The sequence below is a fragment of the Lagenorhynchus albirostris genome, chromosome 1 (genome assembly GCF_949774975.1).
Source record: "Lagenorhynchus albirostris chromosome 1, mLagAlb1.1, whole genome shotgun sequence".
Taxonomy (NCBI): Eukaryota; Metazoa; Chordata; class Mammalia; order Artiodactyla; family Delphinidae; genus Lagenorhynchus; species Lagenorhynchus albirostris.
In genome coordinates, this window is record NC_083095.1 from 190,666,149 (window position 1) to 190,687,870 (window position 21,722).

The following is a 21,722-nucleotide window of genomic DNA, read 5'->3' on the forward strand; positions in this document are numbered from 1 at the left end:
TGAGCTTGCTAAAATAGAGAGTTCTGGGTTGTACCCCCAGACTTACTTAATCAGACTATCCAGGGGTGGGATTCAGGAATCTGCATTTTTTTACGAGCTGTTAGTGTTAGGTATGCTCAAGCTTCAGAATCACTGCTCTGTGTGTGCCTCTGGGTGTGTGTGTGTGTGTGTGTGTGTGTGTGTGTGTGTGTGTGTGTAGAATCCCACGGAATTCTACACTTTTCTGAAGAAGTTGTTTACCCCATGAAAAAACACCCCATCTAATCCAGTCATTGCTAGAGTTATTATGTACTTTTCTCCACGGAGATGCTGTTTGCCATATTTGTAATGCAGGGGAGGAAAACTTTTCCTCTTTCCTTCTAAGTTCTTTGGCTGATCTAATCATTAAATTGACACAAGACACACCGAACAGAAGAAAAACAAACTGAATTTTTGTATGGAAGGGAGTCCATAAATACATGAGACTCAAAGAAGTGACTAAAGCAAGCAGCTTTTTTTTTTTTTTTTTTTTTTTGCGGTACGCGGGCCTCTCACTGTTGTGGCCTCTCCCGTTGCGGAGCACAGGCTCCGGACGCGCAGGCTCAGCGGCCGTGGCTCACGGGCCCAGCCGCTCCGCGGCATGTGGGATCCTCCCGGACCGGGGCACGAACCCGTGTCCCCTGCATCGGCAGGCGGACTCGCAACCACTGCGCCACCAGGGAAGCCCAAGCAAACAGCTTTTATACCTTTTAGACAGAGAAACAGTAATTTGTGAAGAACCCACAACACGAAGAAGTGTGGGCTCGGGGCAGTAAATTAGTGAGCAAGTGACATTTGTTTCCACAGCCTTCTCAGCCTTGAATTCCCTTTCTCTGGTGATAAGGATGTCTTTCTACCCTCCTGGTACAGGGAGGATAACTTCACGTGGGACACTTATTTCCTGCTTCCAGGGGGAAAAAGGAGGGTCAGTGTGTCTTGTACCAGCTGTTTTTCAAGTGAACTTAATTCAGAATAATCAATACACTAAACTGGTATATTTTGAGGTGGCGTATTTTACTTCCTCTTAATAGTAATGATAATAATGGCTATATTTGCCTATACTATTTTTTTTTTTCTGTGTTGGGTCTTCATTGCTGCGCATGGGCTTTCTCTAGTTGCAGCGAGTGGGGGCTACTCTTCGTTGTGGTGCGCGGGCTTCTCATTGAGGTGGCTTCTCTTGTTGTGGAGCACGGGTTCTAGGCGTGCGGGCTTCAGTAGTTGTGGCACACAGGCTCAGTAGTTGTGGCTCACGGGATTAGTTGCTCCGTGGCATGTGGAATCTCCCCGGACCGGGGATGGAACCCGTGTCCCCTGCACTGGCAGGCGGATTCTTAACCATGCACCAGCAGGGAAGTCCATGCTTATGCTATTTTTTTTTTTTACTTAGATTACAAAGAGTTCTACTGATTCACTTATAGGTGAGTTTTCATTGTGATCCTGTCTTTAATGATGAGGTCCATGACCTTAGATGCCAACAAACCCATGAACTCAGACACGTAGTCACCAGCACAGAAATATTCATTTTTATTCTTGCCACATTTAATGCTAACTCATATCTTATTTTCTTAAAAAAAAAAAAAGGAAAGGAAAGAAAGAAGAAAGAAAATTTCTTTGAAGGGGCAAGAGGGAAGTGAGATGGCGGTACCAGGTTTCTTTCCTCTGCAGGCCGGTGTCCCTTCTCTGGGCCATCTGTCACTGGCTGCATTGCCCACACATCTGGAAATGTTGCTGCCAGCAAGCCACAAGAATGCCTTTTTCTGGGCAGAAATGCCTGCCAGGGGCTGCAGAGCAGAGGAGAGTAGCCTTGAGCTGGAGGGGGCTAGTATCTGGGAAGAGTGTGATTCCCATCCTTGGGATGCAGCCGCATCTTCCTGGATCCTTCTCCCACTCCTGCTTGGTCTGTGGGATATCCCCAGCTGGGATAGGAAAAGAGCAGCCTGCTTGAGGAGCCACAGAGCTAAAGGCGCAAACACATTAAACTTCGGTGTCTTCCCGTCTGTTTCAGTGTTCTAAAAAAATGAGCATTCCGTGGAGATCTCTGAGACCTAAACATGGACCTTTAAATTGACCTTTCTAAAGAGATTCTTAAGATCTTCCTAACACCTCTGCAAACTCTGTAGAACAGTCGATGTTTTCTTAGTTGGGTATTTCCTTCAAAATGCCCTGGCTGTGATCAATTTCAGATAATTTTCCAAGAACCCCAGGGAGATTTGCAGAGGGATAATCCAGTTCACTGGTAAAAATGATACCACTACCACACAGCTGATGATGCAATAAATAAAGCAAGTGTTAGAAACCAGGCACCAAAGAAAACCGGAAGGTTTGGTTACTTAAAGAGAAAAACCACAGCGATACAGCTTCGAACTGCTGGATTGGTTACCAGGTTTCTCCACACACTGACCCAGGGTTTCTGTAACTAACCTGAGCCCTACTCAGTTGCAAGAAAAACCCAACCACTGGCAAGCTTGACTCTATTTCCCCTGTGTAGAAGATGTTAACTTTTATCATTCTACGTACGCTATATTTTCCCCTTATAACCTCTCACTGTTTTCTCCATTTAAACATTGGAATAAAAACCACATTTATGATGCATCCTGGTTTCATAAGTAAGGACACTAAAGCCCAGAAGATTAAGTAGCTTTTCCAAATCACACAGTTAGGGAATGACAAGGAAGAAAAAAAAGAAAAGAGAGAGAGAAAGAAAGGAAGGAAGAAAGAAAGAAAGAAAAAGAAAAAAGAAAAAGAAAAGGCATCCGGATGTTATGTAACTGACACTAAAACCCTTGTTCTTTCTTTCACCCCAGACTTTGCATCAGGGAAAAAAAAGAAAGATACCAGATACTATGTAATTGATTATATTTGATTACAGTGTATTTGTGGGAACAATATAGAGCAACATTTCTTTATATTATGCTTCTCTAAAAGGAGATGCATGTTATAGTAATAATAGATGGGATTTGTGGGTGACAAAAGTTAGCCTCTAGACATATTTCTTCTCTTTGCTAGTAACATGGTTTTGGCTAAGTCACTGCCCTGACATCATCTTTATCATTTATAAAAGTGAAGGTGTTAAATTAAATCACCTCCAAGATCTTTGCTGACTTTGAGACTTGACGACATCAGCTCATAACAAAATTGAAGCCTGGATTTAAGTGATCAACAGCTACACCTACATGGTGACTTCTGACCTACATCAGGCTGCTGTCATCTACATCGTCATCTTTATGCGAGGGGCACATTCTCAGAAAGGTCCTCTCTGAACTTCGCAAGATCCAGTTCATAAGCATCTTTCACTTCCCTTTACTTCCTCCACCTTGTTCATTTCCGTCATGGTACTTGTCAGAAGTTGACCTCCTATATGTGTTTGTTTCTTCAGTGTTCTGCTGTCCCCAGGCTACAGGTTCCCTGAAGGCCATTGAGTTTGTCCACTGCTGTTTCCCAGCTCCTGGAACTGTACCTGCCTGTACAGTACTCGCTCGAGTGTTTGCTGAATAAACAAATGAGTGAGCAAATTGCCTTCTGAATAGTGCGGTGGTTACTCTTTGCTTCTCACTTGCAAAGCTAATTTTAGAAGCAGTCGCCAGGGGTAAAGGCAACAAAATCTTAATTTCTGTGCATTACAAAAAAAAAATCAGAATGACGTTCCCTACAGTGTTGACAGTAGTCATGGCTGACCTGAGTATTGGGACAGGGGGCACATTCCATCATCTCTATTTACCAGAATGTCTTTACTGAACATAACTTGTTTTGCCATCAGATTGAAATTTTTACGAAGTACAGATTCTTGGTGTGATCTCTAATTTGGAGTTCTTTGGGGGGCAGTTAAAGCTACAACCTGAGCACCGGGAACAGGGGCGCTTACATGTGGTGTGTCTGGAGCTTCTCCGACTTTATTATCTACGGCTAAGGACAGGCATCTTACTTTACCAGCCCCTCTCAGAGGTCTGTGCCCTGGAATATGCTCATGAATCTTGGATCTGGTGGGTGAAGCCCAGGTTGTTGACTCTCCTGCAGTTCAATTAGCTAGAACCACCCATAGTGGCAGGTTTCAAGCAACCAAGATGGGGTTTGGGGGAGGCTGGTGTGGCCTCTGAGAGCAGGGCTGCAGGCAGAAGTAGGGAGGACTGGCCAGCAGCTTCACGGACAATAAATAAAGAGCAGCAGATGCACGGTGAGGTTTGTCCCTGGAGTCTACTGATTCCCATAAGTGGCTCTTGAATGAATGACTTGTAGCCCCCGCTATGTCAAAGAATATCATAAATCTAATGGCTGCATGGGCTTCTGTTTTTTTAGTTTGTTTATTTGTTTATTTACTTATGTAGTTTTTAAATTTATTTTTAAATTTTTATTTTATATTGGAGTATAGTTGACGCAGCGTTTTGAAAGTAGCAAGTGTGGGTTAGAATTATGGCTCCGTGTATTATCTGAGTAATCTCAGATAAATGACTTACTGTAAATTTCAGATTCCTCAAATGTCAGACAGGCCTAATGACAGTCACTTTCAAGGTTATTGTATGAATGATAAGAACTGACAAATATATGAACGTACTGTGTTTTTCATAAGTATTTTAGTATAAAGACACATAATAATGGATTTCACTTTGCTCCTGGTGTCAAAGCAGTGAGTTGTTGATAGCACTTGATGTTATTTTAAAAAAAAAAGGAAAGGAAAGTGTAAAAAGCAAAATGAAAACCAAGTAATTTTTATTTGTTTCCCTTTCTGTAAATAAAGAAACTAAAGCTCCATGAGTTTATTGATTTGCCTACAGTCACAGAGACAGAAAGTGGCAAAGCACAGGTGTGAATGCAGGACATGTTCTTTTTGCCTGCCCCATACTCCCCTTCTCTTGGAGCTTTCTGAAATTCATATCTCAGGGGCCCAAGCCCCTTTATACTGACCAAGAATTCCCCAGGGGATTCCTAAGAGGCAGTGGGCAACCCTGATCGTAAACCCAGCCAGCCTCAGCTTGGGAGTTTAGATTAGGAAGGAAAGTGTCTGCTGCCACCGCTCCCGAGGGGTCAGCCCAGGCTGCAGCCTCGCTCTCAGGACAGACCCTCCATGCCCTTCTCCCCTTCCCATGGCTTTACTGTTAGAACAGAGATGAAGCTCCAGGAATGACAGAGAGATGGGGGCCCACGATCACCCTTCATTGCTGGAGATTTTGCTACTTGGGTAGAAATAAAAGTTATTCCGATGAATTATTGAGTGTTAGAGAAGGGAGGGTAGAGTCCAAAAACGAATAACCTAGAGTGTGTCAGAAGTACCTAAAAAGGGCGTCACAAGTACCTGGATGCAGTTCTGTGCCGGCAGAGGTTTAACAGCCGGCTTTGTGAAAGCCCTGCCCTGGTGTGTAGCATTTGCTGGTTTCTGTGGTGTAAATACTCCCACGATGGCCTATTTTCAGTTGCTAACTCGAGGCCACCTAGTGCAGAGTTGGAAAGAGACATACAGGAACCCCTCACGGTGCAGTACTTCCACCATGTGGATGTAATAGACATGAGTGAGAGCCTGGAAAGCAATAAAATGCAACAAAATAGTCGGGAAGTGGTAAGTTTTTCATATTTATTACATTGTCTTTAATATATATTTCATTTACTTGTAATTTTATATAATTTTATTTTTAGTCATGACTCTATTTAACAACCAGCTGTCACAGTTCCTGAAGAGTTTATCCCCGGCTCTGTGAGCTGATAGAAGCAGGTTCCGTCCATCCTCTGTAGGGCTTTGGGTGAGGACCCTTGTTTTGGGGAGAGCCTTGGCCTCGGGGGGCTGTGCTCTGTGCCAGGGCTGGGTGGGTGAGTGGGAAAAACTGCCGGTCCATCCGCCCTCAGCATCCGTGAGAACATTTCAGGACGCTCTTAAGCCCCAGCAGTGCCTCTAAGCACACATCATCCCACCCAGAACCGGGCTGAGAGGGGGCAGGAAGTCCCTCTGGGCTCCCACAGCCCCCAAGAGACATTAAAGCTGGTTTCCCTCAAGCATAAGCAAAACTAGCGTTCTGTTTCTGAGTTTTCCTGGGCTCAGCCCTCTTCCACATCTCTACCCCCTGGGAGACAGCTGAAATGCTTTCAGAACCTCTCCTCCCGTGGTTAGAGATAAAAGATTGTCCAGCTGAAGACCCAGTAGAGGTATGTCTGACATTTATTCATGGCAGAAGGGAGCCAGAGGCTAGAGCCTGGAAAGGAAGACCAACCTCCCGCAAAGGAGAGGCCAGATGGGAAAGCGGTGGGGGCCCTTTCCCAACGGGCCGAGGTTCAGTCCTGTTCTCCTCCGAATGGCACCAGCAGACCCAGCCACGCACCGTGGCGCCTCTGCGTCCATCTAACCCCGTGCTGGTAGATGCAAGACATCGCTTCTTTGAACTTGGGATCAGACGTGGATTAGCGTCTGGTTTCCTTGGACACATCAGTTAGCCTCTTTAAAGTCATGTAAATCCTACTGGCAAAAAAGAGAGACTGGTGCCCGTCTCAGGAAAGCAATGGGCACAGTGCTCGGGACGCAGCTAGTGCCTAAAAGACGACAGCTACTAGCATTATTTTTAATACGGTCGGAACGTATCAGGATGCTTCATTATTATGCAGTCCATCCATCGAAGCATCTTGATACTTAGAAAAAAGTTCTCATGAACATTAATCCCGGGCTTTGGTTAAGAAGGGGGAGAAGTCTCCCCAAGACACGCTGAGAGGAAACTTGGCAATTGTTCTTAGTGTTGTAACTGCAACGGCAAACCCCAAAATGTGTTTAACTCACTTGGTTTCAACTAATCACGTGAGAATAAGCATGAAACACCTTTTTTTAAAGGCTGTTGAAATACTAATCCGGCCAATTTCCTAACATGTAATGTGTGAAGAGCACCGTTTCAAAGGAGGTCAGTAATGATTGTTTTTGGAGAGGATGCTCTTCTGGTGTTTGTTTTTTTGTTTTTTTTTTTCTACCTCTACATTTACACTTGCAGATCAGCCTGTGCTTAATTTTTTAAAACAATTCCTTGCCTCACCCAAGCAATAAGTTGCCGGTAGTCCCTCACATCGTGTTTGCAGGTGATGTGTGGTCCTGGGATGAGGGGACTCTGGCTAATAAGGAGTCGTGGGAGATGCTTAGGAGATAATTTCCACAAACCCATCAGGGACTGCTCCAACATTTGGCCCCATGCAGTTTGGGGGAGCCTCACTGCTGAGCCCTTTTCCCCCCCTCTAAAAATGGGAAAAAATGAAAGTTATTGCACTGGCCGGAGGAGAGAGCCTTGAACAGTTCCTGGGGGCATCCCAACCCATGTGGTAATCTCGGAAGCTCGAGATTAAGAAATGCTGTACCAGGAGTTTCCATTTGGGGGGTGGAGGAGAGAAGCACAGGGCAGTAGTTTCTGTTTTCAAAGTGTGGTTCATGGACCTCACATTTGGGGAAGTCACAGCACAAAGCAACGAACAAAAAAACATAATACATTTCATACAGAACGGCGTGATGTAGGTTCTTTGAGAGACCCGAGTTTTAGCTCTCTGCACATGAGAACAAAAGGTGTCTGACTCACACCTAGGCCCAGTTTAAACACGGCCTTCAGAGATAAACAACGGCCACAGCTGAGAGCATCTGGAAGCAGGGGATTTCTCCCCCCATCTCCCCCATGTGAGGTCTCCATCTCTGCTCCGGGCCCCATTGCCCTCCTTCCTTGCTGTTCCCACTTTGCACAGTGATGGCAGAATTTGTGAGTACAGAAGGTGAGGAGAGACACGGGAGGGATGAGGACAGAAGGGACTGTCCCTTTCATCCTTGTCTGCCCTCTGGGTGGTCTGCAGGGGAAAGCCTTGCATGCCGATGTGGCAGGAATATAGATACCCCCGGATTCCTTAAGGCATTCGGGTGCCTCTGCAATCTTCTCTGGGATGCCGTAGGGTGGCCAGGGCGGCGGGGACGGCAGAGCAGAATGTGATGTTGCACGCGTGGTGGTCCCCACAGCTCTGCTGGAATCCTAATCCACCTCAAAATGCTGCGAGAGGCCAGCAGGTTCATCGCCAGCAGCTGCAGGGGGCCCGGGCCGGGTTGGAGGAAGCAGTTTGTGTTTCAGGTACCAGAGGAGCAGGGCCAGAGTCCAAGGAGCATCAGCCTTGGGAGTGGGGGGACAGGGTGGGTCTGGCGGTCCTGAATCTCCTCCCCTGGGTGCTTCATCCTTCCATCTGCTGTGTCTTTTTAGTGGCATCCAAGCTAAATTCTCTGACAGTGCATATGCAAGTTTTGCAAATTACAGCTTTGTAACTTAGAAAGACTTAATATGAAAAAGTTCAATTATCACTGAAATCCACTCACATTATCATAAGAAACTTACCTCCGTCAATGAAAAAAATAAGACCTACTGGACTTCTAAAATACAATTTCAACTGTTCAAAAAAGTTAAAGATTGTAATAGTGGTTTTAAATTGATTACTCACGTGTCTGTACAGTTTCTCATCTGAAGGTTATTGTCAGAAGTTTAAAGAGGTCATTGTTTAAACCTCTTGATGGGTAAATATGTATAGCTGCAACAAAAGCCAGACAGAAAAAATTTATGCTCATGAAATCAGGCTCAAGTTTCTCTTAACTTTAAAAATATCTTTGGCTTCCCTGGTGGTGCGGTGGTTGAGAGTCCGCCTGCCGATGCAGGGGACACGAGTTCGTGCCCCGGTCCGGGAAGATCCCACATGGCGGCTGGGCCGGTGAGCCATGGCCGCTGAGCCTGCGCGTCTGGAACCTGTGCTCCGCAACGGGAGAGGCCACAGCAGTGAGAGCCCCAAATCTTATTTAAAGCTTTATTGAAATTCAGTATTTAATGATCTTCCTCAAACCCTTTTGTATTTTACTGTTATTATAATTTAAGAAAAAGAAATACATTTTTTCACCAAGCCACATATGGGTATCCCCTACTTTTTTCCAGTTTATCCCCGTATTCTCTAAAAATATTATAGTTTTTGAATACGAAGAAGACTGGAAAGCAGTGTCCTGTATTCTATTTATTAGTCTAGAGCCCGTTAAGGTTACATAGGCTGATGCACTGACTGGGTCACCTACTACTGTTCATCATTTTGGTTCTGTTGAGTAAATGAGCTCTGATTTCCAAACTACAGGTGACAAACCTATTATTGTCCCAACCTGCCAGTGGAGAAATCCTCTTCAAGTACACTGCAACCCTGCAACTCAATTTTCAAGTGCATTTTGTTGGGCGCAAACAGCTTCCAGAGCTGTTTTGTCACGTGCTCTCATCAGCCACCTCCGGCTGTGCACACTCCCGCTCCGGTGGTTTCTCCTTGGCAAGTTTAAACCTCACTGTTCTAGCATGCTGAGCAGTACTGCTTTTGCAAGCCCGTGTAACAAAGTCTTGACGGAGAAAAATGCAAGTAGTCTGCAAACTTTTTCTTTCTCTTCAATTGTCCTCTCTCTCTGGTAATCCGGGTCACCAGATCCAATCTTTGCTAGACTTTAAAAATGTATTTGAGTAAAATCTCTTAATCCACCCCACCAGATGAACTCTGCTACTGCATAAGCAATGAACAGCCAGAGAGAACCCCGCTGCAGCAGCCATTTCACCAGCTCCCTAAAATGCAACTATATTTGGAAGACCTCTGTGTAGGAAGTAAGACTAATACTTAGTTCCCAGAAGATTAGGTGTGGTTTTCATTAGCTCATCAAGGGGGTGGTTCCATGTTTCTATTTTTAAAATTGCTTATAAAGATCATCCTTCGTTGGTCAGAGACAACAGATAGAGGAGAGACGTCTCTCACGTTATGATCAGAGGCAACAACCAGGCCAATCTGGTTCCCAGAGAAAAGGCGAAGGGAGCTGATGCTACAGTTTCAGCCGAGATTGGGATAATCTGCTTTTGAGTCCCGGCCAAATTCCACGGAGTCCGCGGCCAGGCCAGCCGGGCTTCTCCCCGCCTGGGCGCGGGCTGCAACTGCCGAGTCAGGGCAGCAGGGTCGGTCCAGGCAGCGCGCCCGCCTGCAAGAGCAGAAGAAGCCCAGTCCCCCGGACCAGGGTCGGGGGGTGGTCCAGCCCTGAGACCACTTGGAAATGGTACTCGCCCCGCGTCATTCATGCCGCTGCACTCTAGTACTTAAAATAATTGGGGGGATGGCTCAGTGTCTCCAATCAGTCGTCACCGTTTAATTTGCTAGTTGGGCTCGCTTTTACTAAAGTCTCGGGCGTCTGTCAATCCCCTTGTTATCACCAACGCCGCGGGCCCAGAAGCACAAAGAAGTGATGGGCGTTAAGGTCCTACAGCGAGGGCCTTGCTTCTCATCTCAGCTAGCCTCTGTCTGCCGGCAATTCTCAGATGACTTCCTTGGGTGGGAATAACAATTCACTTTCCGTAGGAGAAACGTGGAGAGCCTTCGAGCGGCTCCGCTGCAGCCTTGCCCTTGTGTGCGTGTGAGGGTGCGTGGGCCCGAGACGAGCTTGGGGACAGGAAGGGGCCGGACGCGGACTCAGCGAGGACGTTGGAATCTGGGCTCCACCTGGCACGTCCAACGTCCGGGTCGCCGAGATGGAGAGGGTCGGTGCCTTACAGCGTCTCTCCCTCCCTCTCGGGGCTGTCTTGCAAAATGTCCCGATACTCAAGAAGTACTGGCAGGGGCGCGGGGCAGGGGGGAGCGTGTGCCGCCTCTCAGTGGGTATCGGCAATGTCCAGCAGAGAGGATTTCGCGGAGAGAGGCGCTGTTTCCCTAGAACTTCCTTCCGGCTTCGCCGCGAGAAAACGCTTTCCACTCGAGAAGGAAGATCGCTCTAGACGCATTTGGACCTTCTTCCCCAGCGGGACAGAGAATCCCAGACTCGAAGCTGGGGGTTATAGGAAGAGACGGGGCAGATACACTTTGTAACGGGGCGGTGCCACCTAACCAGTTCCGATAAAGGCTGCAAAGAGCGAAACCAGGTTTTGCTGGCGGGGACCCCGGTCCTCGTCCAGCGCCCCGTCACCTCCCACGGCAGCCTCTCCCAAGCCCTTAAACTGGGTCCGTGCTGGGGGCCACGCATCACCGCCCTGCGTGTGTGACCTGGACCGAAACCTGAGCGGGGCGGGCCGCGGTTCCGGGAAGCTCCCTGCGCCTCCTGTAGCGCGGCGGGGGCAGCACGCGGCGCCCCTGTTCGCCCCCGCCCCCGCCCCGAGCACACAGACACACCCTCCGGCATGGGGTGCGCGGGAAAGGGCCGGGGACCCCACAGCAGCGCCGAGGGCGCCGGCACCTTAGGAAATACGAGCTTCCCTCGGCGGCCGGGGGCGGAGGCAGGGTCGCCCTTTCCAGCTCCGCGTCGGGGCACCCTCTACCCCCGGCTGCCGGGTCCCCAGGTCGGAGGGAACTCGGGGGTGTTTTTCCACGTTGTGGGCCGGGCCGCGCAGCCGGCGGTGGCCCCCGGGAGGCGTGGCGAGACCTACCCCGCTCCCCGCGCGCCCCACCCCAGTCCCACCTCCAGCTCCGCCCAGCGCCCCGAGGGCAAGCGGGGGGAGGCCGGAATTTCCCCTCGCGGGGGCTCGGGCAGCCTTGCAAGCCGGCGGGCTCTTTCTGTTTACGGAGAGAAAGGGGAAATGGAAGAGGCGGGGAGGCGGCGGCTGGAGTCCGCTGCGCCGCCCCTCGGCCGGCCCAGAAGCTGTGAGTCAGGGGCCGACGAGGGCAGCCCGGGCGCGCGGGAGGCGCGGGGCTCACTCGACCGCTCGGGCCCGAACAGCGCGCCAACGCTCCGGGGCCGGTAGCCCTGGTTCCCGCTCCTGCCGACGCCGGACCTGGGGACCCCGGCGCGCCCGGCTCCCGGGGGCCGCCCGCCAGCTGCGCCGCGAGCCGTCGGGGGACGGCGGCGGGGCCGCGCGGAGGCCGCAGGTAAGAGTTCCGGGGCTCGGGGCTGTCGTTCGATCGCAGCCCTGTTGGGTGCCCCGGCGGTTCGCACCCTGAGGTCCGGGGCGTCCCAGCATCCGGGAGGGCTCCGGGGCCCTGGGGGGGGGGGGCGTGCCCGTCTCCGGCTGCGGCGCTTCGGGGCTGCGCGCGGGTCGCGGCTGCAGCCGGCGCAGCTGGAAAGCACCTTTCGCAAGGGTCCCACGGGGCGCCGGCCGCGACTCCTCCCCTTTCCTCCTCCTTCCCGGATCCCTAGCGCGCGAGCAGGGCAGGTCCCGGCTTCCCGCCGCGGGCGCCACCCGCAAGGCTGCGCCCTCCCTGCTCAGACCCGGTGAGTGTGCCCCGGAGGCGCGGGGCCCGGCTGCCGCTGGCCCTGGCGATGGGTGCTCTTCTCATGTGCAAGTCCTTTAACGCTCCCTTCGTCTTAAGGACCGGGAGGAATGGAGGGGAGGGGGTTTAGCAGGGTCGAGAGCCTCCGAGCAACTTCACGCTTGCATCCCGGATCCCATTCTGCGACCAGTAGGGTGGTTATAGCAGAAGACGAATGCTGGGCTTTTGGCCTAAGAAAGAATGTTAAGGGGAAAAATGTTATTTCACAGATGTTTCCCCGTGGAAATGCAGTATCAGGATTCCGAAGTTCTAGTTCTAGGAGGGGAACCACGTTGAAAAAGGAAGCGCAGCGTCCAGATCGTCCCAAAAGTTAACGGGGAAGGCCGCGAGCTATCTTTAAGAAAACATTGCAACGTCTGTTTCACTTTTGGAAAGACGTATTTTGGCCCAGAATAAAGGACTGCTCCCGACAAAAACAGGGAAAGAAGCAGTAATACAGTTGCTTTGCGTATCTGTGGCCTCAGTTTTAGGTACTTGCCAAGTAGGAGGTAATCTGAATCGGCAGACGGCCCCAGATCTGATGGGTTGAGGTTGGTGTGCGGTATTTCTGGCAGACGTCCTATAAGGAAAATCGGATGGTTGAGGCATCTAGAGGTTTTGAAGTGGCTGTGCTTCTAATACAGCTAGAATGTCTTCATTCTCGGTTTCTTTTAAAAAATAAATTTGTTTATTTATTATTTATGTTTGGCTGTGTTGGGTCTTCGTTGCTGCGCGGGCTTTCTCTGGTTGCAGCGAGCAGGGGGTGCTGAGGTGCGCGGGCTTCTCCTTGCTGTGGCTTCTCTTGTGGCGGAGCACTCGCGCTCTAGGTGCAGGGGCTTCAATAGTTGTGGCTTGCGGGCTCTGGAGCGCAGGCTCAGTAGTTGTGGCACACGGGCTCTAGAGCGCAGGCTCAGTGGTTGTGGCGCGCAGGCTCTAGAGCGCAGGCTCAGTGGTTGTGGCGCGCGGGCTCTAGAGCTCAGGCTCAGTGGTTGTGGCGCGCGGGCTCTAGAGCGCAGGCTCAGTGGTTGTGGCGCGCGGGCTCTAGAGCGCAGGCTCAGTGGCTGTGGCGCGCGGGCTCTAGAGCGCAGGCTCAGTGGTTGTGGTGTGCGGGCTTAGTTGCTTCGCCTCATGTGGGATCTTCCCGGACCAGGGATTGAACCCGTGTGCCCTGCATTGGCAGGCGGATTCTTAACCACTGCACCACCAGGGAAGTCCCAATTCTCGGGCTTTTTGAGAAAAAAATATTATTAGAAGAAGTCTTATTGGAGGTGTGCCCTGAGGGGCAATGTACTATTTTGGCAGAAAAATCTTTTAAATGTGAAGTAACATGAGGTATAATCATCCTTTGTAAGGCAGGAGCCTACACCAGTAATCTTGGCCATTTTCATTCACACTTGCCGGGAAACGCTCACCTTTTGTCTATGGAGATGGAAGTAGCTAAGAGTATGCCATTCTGTTTAGGAGAGTATCTCCTCTTGGCTTTACTGCCAATTTCAGAAATTATTTGAAGCAGATCATTTTGACTGTATCTGCCCATTTGTCCATTTCTGAAATTGGTATAGTCCCCTCCTGCGTTAACAAGTGGGGATTTAGTGCAGATTTTTATTGAACACTGTGTGGGGAAGGGTGCTTGCTGCTAAAGTGAAATACAGCTCCCTTCATCATTCACTTTTCTAGACGTCTGCTGGTGGTGAGGGACGCAGAAATCGTTAGCATCTTGTCTGCTTAATTAAGGCCTGAAAACGCTGAGGCCTTTGCCGACACCTTGAGCGGGCGGTTGTCAGGGTTTTCTGGGGCGCACACGGGTTTGCACGCGGGTTTGCAGGAGTGGAGGTTGGCGTTGCTAGGGGATTAGTGGCACCGAAGACACACGCCTCCACCTCCCTGCCCTCCCCCAGCAATCAGATTACGGGTGTGTGTGTTTCCGCCTCTCAGGTTTTACATACAAATGTTCCAGACTTTCTGCAGGATTTAAAAACCAAAACCTGCCTTTCCTCTCTGGATCAGCTAACCGACTCGTAAACTGTATGGACCTTTTCCTCTCTTTCTATAGCCGTGTTACTACTGGGAACTTTACTTTCTCTCTGGCCAGCCATTCGCTAAGCAAATCCAGCAGCTTTGGAACTTTTCAGCCAGTGGGGTCCTGAATTGAGCTGTTGTTGTTTCAATTCCATTTTTTCCCCTGTAAATTCTACAAGTAGAAACTGCAACTAAATGGCCCCGTGAAACCCAGTCCAATGTTCCTCCGTTAACCTAAAAAATTCCTTTCATAAGTCAAGAGACTCCAAGAGCCTGAATCAGTCTTCCTCAAAGACCAGCCAGGTCTCAGAGAGGGGGCTTTCCTTTGCTCTCCAGATGTAACTGTAACGATAACAGCCATCAAAACATTTCATTGGTTTCTGCCTTTATTTTTTTTCTTTCTTTGTCTCTTATTTTAGAAACAGTCTTTAAAACCTTACTGTGAAGAAGGGGGGGGATGGGGGGTTGGAGGGGAATAGGTAGCCGCAGCCCGTTTGCAGTTAAGAAAGGCGGCCTAATGCAGTACCTGCAAAGCCAGGGATCCGACCCAGTCCTTCGATTTCATGCGCATCGTAGCAGCTTCAAAAGACATAGTTTATGTACTGTGCACCAGACTCTGCGCCCTTATGCTCTGGAACTCCTTTGACCCTCACAACCACCTACAAAGGACATGCTGTTATTACTTGCATTTTGCAGGTGGGGGACATCGACATGAAGTGAGGTTAAAGTACAAAACTTGACCAAGATCATGCAAACACTAAAGGAGGGGCTGAGATTGGCCCCCCGCAGCCTGAGTCTAGATGCCGTGTCATAACTGCGTAATCCTACACTTCTTTCCCCATACACAATTTGTAGTGGCACAGGGGTTAAGACTATACGCTCCCAATGCTGGGGGCCAGGGTCCGACCCCTAGTCAGGGAACTAGATCCCACAGTGCATGCTGCAACTAAGACTTCACATGCCACAACTAAGGAGACTGTGAGCCACAACTAAGGAGCCCGCTGGCCACAACTAAGACCTGGCCCAACCAAATAAAATAAATATTTTTAAAAAAGAGCATTAAAAAAGAAAGAAAGAAAGAAAGAAATGGATCGTCCAGTAACTTAATAACGACACTAAATTGCATGGTTCTTTTCTCAAGTGAAATTCACCAAGAGGCCTATGTCTGGGTCTTGTGGGCAGGTGGCCCCAAGGTGGAATATTTCCTGGAGCTTGTGCTTGTGCTCCAGGTTGATGGGAGCCTGTGGCTTTTGTTTAGCCCTGTGTGTTGAACGCATTGAAGGCTTGTGCTTTCAAGAACCTGAAAGACTTGTCAGAGAGAGGCTGCTTCCAGGGGCACAGTAGTTTAGGCAGACATACATACCTTTTCATTTTCTTAGGTCTCTTAAGTCCTTTTACCTTTAATCCTCTGGAATGGTGTTGTTCCCAGATCCTGAGTAACAGCATCACTGTTTACCCTTGACTTACCTTCTTCTTCTCATTTACAGATCCCCAAGGCTCCTGATTTGTATAGAAGAGCTGAAATACGGTTTTGGCTAATCAGAGTTAGTCAGTCTTGCCCATGTCTTGCTTATGATAGGTTTGGCTTCCCTGGCTTCTTTATAAAACCACAACTTCTAGAAAGTCATTGATCTAGATATTAAGTTAACCTTCTTGAGTCTTTGAGATGCATGCTTTGTACTGTTAAAGAATCCTGGTCACAGGAGGGGACAGCTGATGACAGGTTAAAGGAATCTTCTCCTTTCTCATACCCGTCCTCAGCAGAAAGAAGATTTGAGATTTGCCGTCTCCTTTCTAAATGAGCTGTTATTTGTGTCAGAATTATTCCTGAAACTTGACTTACCATGATCACATTTGCTCAGATTAGAATCCGTGTGACATGCTTCTGGCTTCAGGGCCTGAATTTTATTTGCAAAGTTAGCTCCTGAATTTGGTAAAGGAGTTTTTTGTTTTTAAGTAAATTTCCATTTTCATTTTATTTATTTATTTATTTATTGGCTGCGCTGTGTGGCTTGCGGGATCTTAGTTCCCCAAGCAGGGATTGAACCCAGGCCACCACAGTGAAAGTGCTGAGTCCTAACCACTGGACTGCCAGGGAAGTCCCAAGGAGTTTCTTTTTTTAAAAAAAAAGCCACCCACGGCCTAAAAGCCACAGAGATCATGCAGGGAAGATTGTCCCCTGCGGCAGGGTTGGAAACGGTCAAATGAGCGCCAGACTAAAGGTTATCTAAGGTCCCTTTCTTCACTGTCTGTGCATTTGACCTCACACACACTGTGGCCAGAGCCCTTATTTTATTTGTTTGTGTGTTTTTGTGGTACGCGGGCCTCTCACTGTTGTGGCCTCTCCCGTTGCAGAGCACAGGCTCCGGACGCGCAGGCTCAGCAGCTATGGCTCACGGGCCCAGCCGCTTCGCGGCATGTGGGATCTTCCCACACCGGGGCACGAACCCGTGTCCCCTGCATCGGCAGGTGGACTCTCAACCACTGCGCCACCAGGGAAACCCGCCCTTATTTTGTAAACAAAGTCGTATAGAAGCCTGTTCCCAATCCTTTCATGTCAGTTTCCCGTTGATCTCAAATGCAAATACAAATACAGCAAACTAAGTAGTTGAGGTTTCTTTTGCAGACTCTCTGGAGAGCCTGACAGTGATGGAGTTCATGAGCACTGGAAGTGACAGCAAAGAAGAAATCGATTTATTAATGAAGCATTTGAACGTGTCTGATGTAATAGACATTATGGAAAATCTTTACGCGAGTGAAGAGCCTGTGGCCTACGAACCCAGTCTGATGACCGTGTGTCAGGACAGCAATCACGAGGAGGAGGGGCGTGCCGACTCCGTGCTGCTCAGCGGCCAGGAGGGGCCTTGGCTGTCATCGGTCCGATACGGAACCGTGGAGGACTTGCTTGCGTTTGCAAACCACATATCCAACACCGCCAAGCGTTTGTACGGACACCGACCGCAAGAATCTGGAATTTTATTAAATATGGTATGTTTTCTCCTGATCAGTTGAGTGCTGTGTGTTCAGCTTACTACTGCTGCTGCACTTCCTGCTGAGTAGGATGTGAACCTGGTTCAGACTGGCTGCCAGGTATGGTGTTTAAAAATGGAATATCTGTAAGAATCACCTCCATGTGAAAGGCGCAAAACACGGTCTTCGTTAAAAGTTCCATTTAAAGAATCTTTTCCATATTTTAGGAGTAGTTCTACAAATAGGTAATTAAGAAGAATGAATTTTAATTTAACAATTCACTGAAGAGCTCATGCGTCAATTAGGCCGAAGAGAAAGGCTTCCTGAGATTCCTTCATCTGAGGGGGGAATAAAGGCTTTGTCTTTAATGAACATGTATTTTTTATGTAGTACCGTCGATGTATAATTTTTTATAAGTTATAGGTGTACAATATAGCGATTCACAATTTTTGGAGGTTATACTCCATTTATATGATTATGAAATATTGGCTGTATTCCATGTGTTACATGGTATATCCTTGCAGGTTATTTTATACATAATAGTTTGTGTCTTTTAATCCTCTACTCCTTTCCTCTTCCCTCTCCCCACTGGTAACCACTAGTTTGTTCTCTATATCTGTGGTCTGTTTCTTTTTTGTTATATTCACTAGTTTGTTTTATTTTTCAGATTCTACATATAAGGGATAGCATACAGTGTTGGTCTTTCTCTGTGTGACTTATTTCACTTAGCATAATACCCTCCAAGTCCATCCATGTTACTGCAAATGGCAAACTTTCATTCTTTTTTATGGCTGAGTAGTATTCCATTGTATGTGTATGTGTGTGTGTGTATATATATGTATATATATATAACACATCTTCTTTATCCATTCATCTGTTGAGGGACAGTTAGATTGCCTCCATTCCTTGGCAATTGTAAATAACACTGCTATGAACATTGGGGTACATGTATCTTTTCAGATTTGTGTTTCCATTTTTTCGGATATATGCCCAGGGGTGGAATTGCTGGATCATATGGTGGTTCTTTTTGGTTTTCTGAGATGCCTCCATGCTGTTCTCCACAGTGGCTGTACCGGTTTACACTCCCAGCAACAGTGCAGGAGGGTTCCCTTTTCTCCATATCCTCTCCACATTTGTTATTTGTGTTTTTTGATCATGGCCGTTCTGACAGGTGTGAAGTGATGTCTCATTGTGGTCTTGATTTGCATTTCCCTGATGATTAGAGATGTTGAGCATCTTTTCATGGGCCTGTTGGCCGTCTGCATGTCCTCTCTGGAAAAATGTCTCTTCAGGTCTTCTGCCCATTTTTTGATTGGGTTGTTGTTTTTTTGATGTTGAGTTATAGGAGCTGTTTACATATTTTCGATATTCATCACTTCCTTATTGGTTGTATCATTTGCAAATATTTTCTCCTGTCCAGTAGGTTGTCTTTTTGTTTTGTCAATGGTTTCCTTTGCTGTGCAAAAGCTTTTAAGTTTAATTAAGTCCCATTTGTTTATTTTTGCTTTTATTTCCTTTGCTTTAGGAGACAGATCCAAAAAATATTGCTACAATTTATGTCAAAGAATGTCTGTTGAATTTTTTTGAAGGCTGAATTTGTGTGCTCCTCTCTTGTCACATCTTGAAACGTCACGATATTAATACTGGCTACATTCAGTTCTTGCAGAAATGTAGTTTGTGGCAGTAAATAGTTATCCACAGATTCACTCTCTTTAATTGACAAAGTATGAATGACAAGGGCTATACTTGTTTAGTCACCCCAAGTATCCAAAAGATCCAACATATTGTGACAACACTTAGTTGCCACAGTAGGGGATCAGGTGATGTGTGTGGGTGTGGTCAGTGTCTTAGTCTCTCAAAGGTGAATGTAGTTGCTGGCTAGAGGTGATGTTATTTTTTAAAAAGGACAATTCACAGAGGAGTGGCTGGGAACTTGCAAAACTCGCTTATTGATGAGAGTGCCTCCTTGCCTCTGGTGTATCTAAATGGCAAGAAGGCTAATGTATGGGGGGTGGTGCTGAACAAGTAAAGATTCTGGACCGAGTACTTAATTAATATGATTATTTTTTGCATACCACATTCGTTCAGTTCAAAACAACACAGTGATTTAGGTCAGCCGTGTAGTGAATTGTTTTGTTAGAAGCCTGTTGTGTTCAGCTATAGCTCAATTTGCAGCAGAATTGCAAAATTACCTCCCCCCCCCCCCGCCACAAAAAAAAAGATTACCTTTGGCATCATTGTATGACTTGCTTTGGTCTGGATATACCAAACTGTACTTGATAGTTAACTTTGCCTTGAGAAGAGTACTTCTGTTTATAAATGGGAAGTCATAATTTGAATAAGGGTTAATACCTGTTTGTCTTAGCTAAAATATAGCTGGAGAATTCTGGTTCAAAATAATATACATATCTATAATCAGAAACATAATTGTTTATGTATTTCTCTCTCTTTTCTTTTTACATATTTATTTGTTAAAATGGGTGTCTTAAAGGAAAACATGCAGAATAAACACATTATCTTTGCTTGTAAATATGTAGAGACTTGGGCTTATTTCCCCTGGACTACCAGACTGATGAGAGATGGGCCATAGAATTGGGAACGTACAGAGGGAATTCAGGAAAAATATAAAGAGTACAAAGGAGTAGCTTCCTGAAGGTTTTGGAGTGAGGGACAAAAAGAAGCTAATGCGGCAAAAGAGAGAAATGAAGGCATTAAAAGGAGGTGAAAATATTATCAGCAAAGCGTAAGAGTAGATTGTTGTTAGTCCTGTCATGGAGCCTGTGCTCCAGAAATGAATCAAGGCATATTTGGGAGAAAATCTGCAAATAGGACACATCAAAAAAGCAGGGAACTTTACAACTTTCAAAAAGCTTTTTGTTGGGCTTCCCAGGTGGCGCAGTGGTTGAGAGTCCACCTGCCGACGCAGGGGACACGGGTTCGTGACCCGGTCCGGGAAGATCCCACATGCCGCGGAGCGGCTGGGCCCGTGAGCCATGGCCGCTGAGCCTGCGCGTCCGGAGCCTGTGCTCCGCAACGGGAGAGGCCACGACAGTGAGAGGCCCCAGTACCGCAAAAAAAAAAAAAAAAGTCTTTTTGTTTTAAAAAGTGATCAAGAATATAAAATACAGCAAGAAGACCTAACCTTAAAATCCACAGGAAAGTAGACCATGCCTTATTTGGCAAATCACCCTGTGATTGATGGCTCAGGGGGCTGTGATTGGCTTTCCTGTCACTGTCCTTAAGGATTAGATGCACCCCTGTGACAGCTAGTAGCCTGGCACAGCTCCGTGTTTTATAAATAATGGCACAAGAACGGTGACTTGCCATCCCAGATCATAGCCAGTCTGAGACAAGATGGTGAAGGAGGCCACGTTGGCTCCTGGCTTCCTTCAACCTCACGTGTGTTCTCCTGGGAACCATCCCACCTTCAAGACCTTCCTCTTCCCATGGCCCTCCCCCTAAGACCATCAAAACTTTTCTCTCCTGGCCTTGCTGCTGTCTGTTTCTCTGCTTTACAAGGTGGCAGCTAATTATCTACCCAACAGCTTGGTTCCAAGGTAAAGTCGACCTTCAAGTGTATCCACATACGGACCAAATGCTTTCCTTCCAGTATTCATCCATTCATTTGCTAGACAGAGCTCAAACTTCTGCAAGGGATGAGGTACTTCTCCAGGTGCTGGAGATACAGTTTGTGTCCCCTGGTAGTTTTCTGCCTTCTGGAGAGGGCAAGTAGACAGGTAATTGTAATGCACTGTAGGACTTCTCAATACAGCTAGCCCTGATCGCTATGGGAACACTCAGGCGGGATACCTCACATAACCACGAGGGCGAGCAGGTGGAAAGGAGGAATGTCAGATAGGCTTCCAAGAGGAATTTAAAAAAATTCTTTTTTTGGCCGCACTACACAGCTTGTGGGATCTTAGTTCCCCAACCAGGGATTGAACCCAGGCCCTCGGCAGCGAAAGTGCTGCGTCCTAACCACTGGACCGCCAGGGAATTTCCCCGAGAGGAATTGATACCTAAATTACTGAGCTGGAATCAGCCAGATAAAGGGGCTGGAGAGCAGGAAATGTTTCAGATGGAGAGAATGGAGTCACAGACGCCTGGTGTATTACAGGCAACCTACCAGCACAGCGCCTGTGGAGTTAATTAGGGTGGGGGACCCAGGAGTTACAATCATATCCTGAAGCATAGGCGTGTAAAATGGTGGTCTGCATGTGTGTGCAAGTGGGTGCTATTTTCCTGAAAATAATATTTAAAAGATTCCACCAACATCCAGCAGGACCTGGGGAAGAAACTTTAGGAGACTAAGCCAGGGGTTGCTTTGTGTGAGGGTGCTACAAGTTACTTATAATCTAGACCAACTGTCACCCTCACCTGGGGATGAATAACCTAAAATGGGTTCTAAACACTCAACTCTTGGGTGATTGTTTGGGAAACTCATGAGCCCCAAAGAGCTTGCTCATAGATGTGGGTGTGAGATGCTGTCCTGCTCC

At 47.7% G+C, this 21,722-nt stretch overlaps 1 protein-coding gene across 4 annotated transcripts in view; it reads left to right on the top strand.

Moving 5' to 3' along the window:
- Window positions 1-9,757: 9,757 nt before the first annotated feature.
- The window catches only part of MAP3K8 (mitogen-activated protein kinase kinase kinase 8), a 28,635-nt gene continuing 16,670 nt past the window's right edge, over window positions 9,758-21,722 (top strand). Inside the window, exons 1-3 of one of the 4 annotated variants that reach the window (XM_060163407.1) lie at window positions 9,758-10,060; window positions 10,360-11,856; window positions 16,883-17,244. In XM_060163407.1, the coding sequence (XP_060019390.1) occupies window positions 16,906-17,244 (339 nt within the window). In that variant the 5' untranslated portion in view covers window positions 9,758-10,060; window positions 10,360-11,856; window positions 16,883-16,905. Of the gene's footprint in view, window positions 11,857-11,992; window positions 12,200-16,882; window positions 17,245-21,722 lie in introns of those variants that run through there. The other 3 variants (XM_060163400.1, XM_060163424.1, XM_060163417.1) reach the window with 3 other exon arrangements.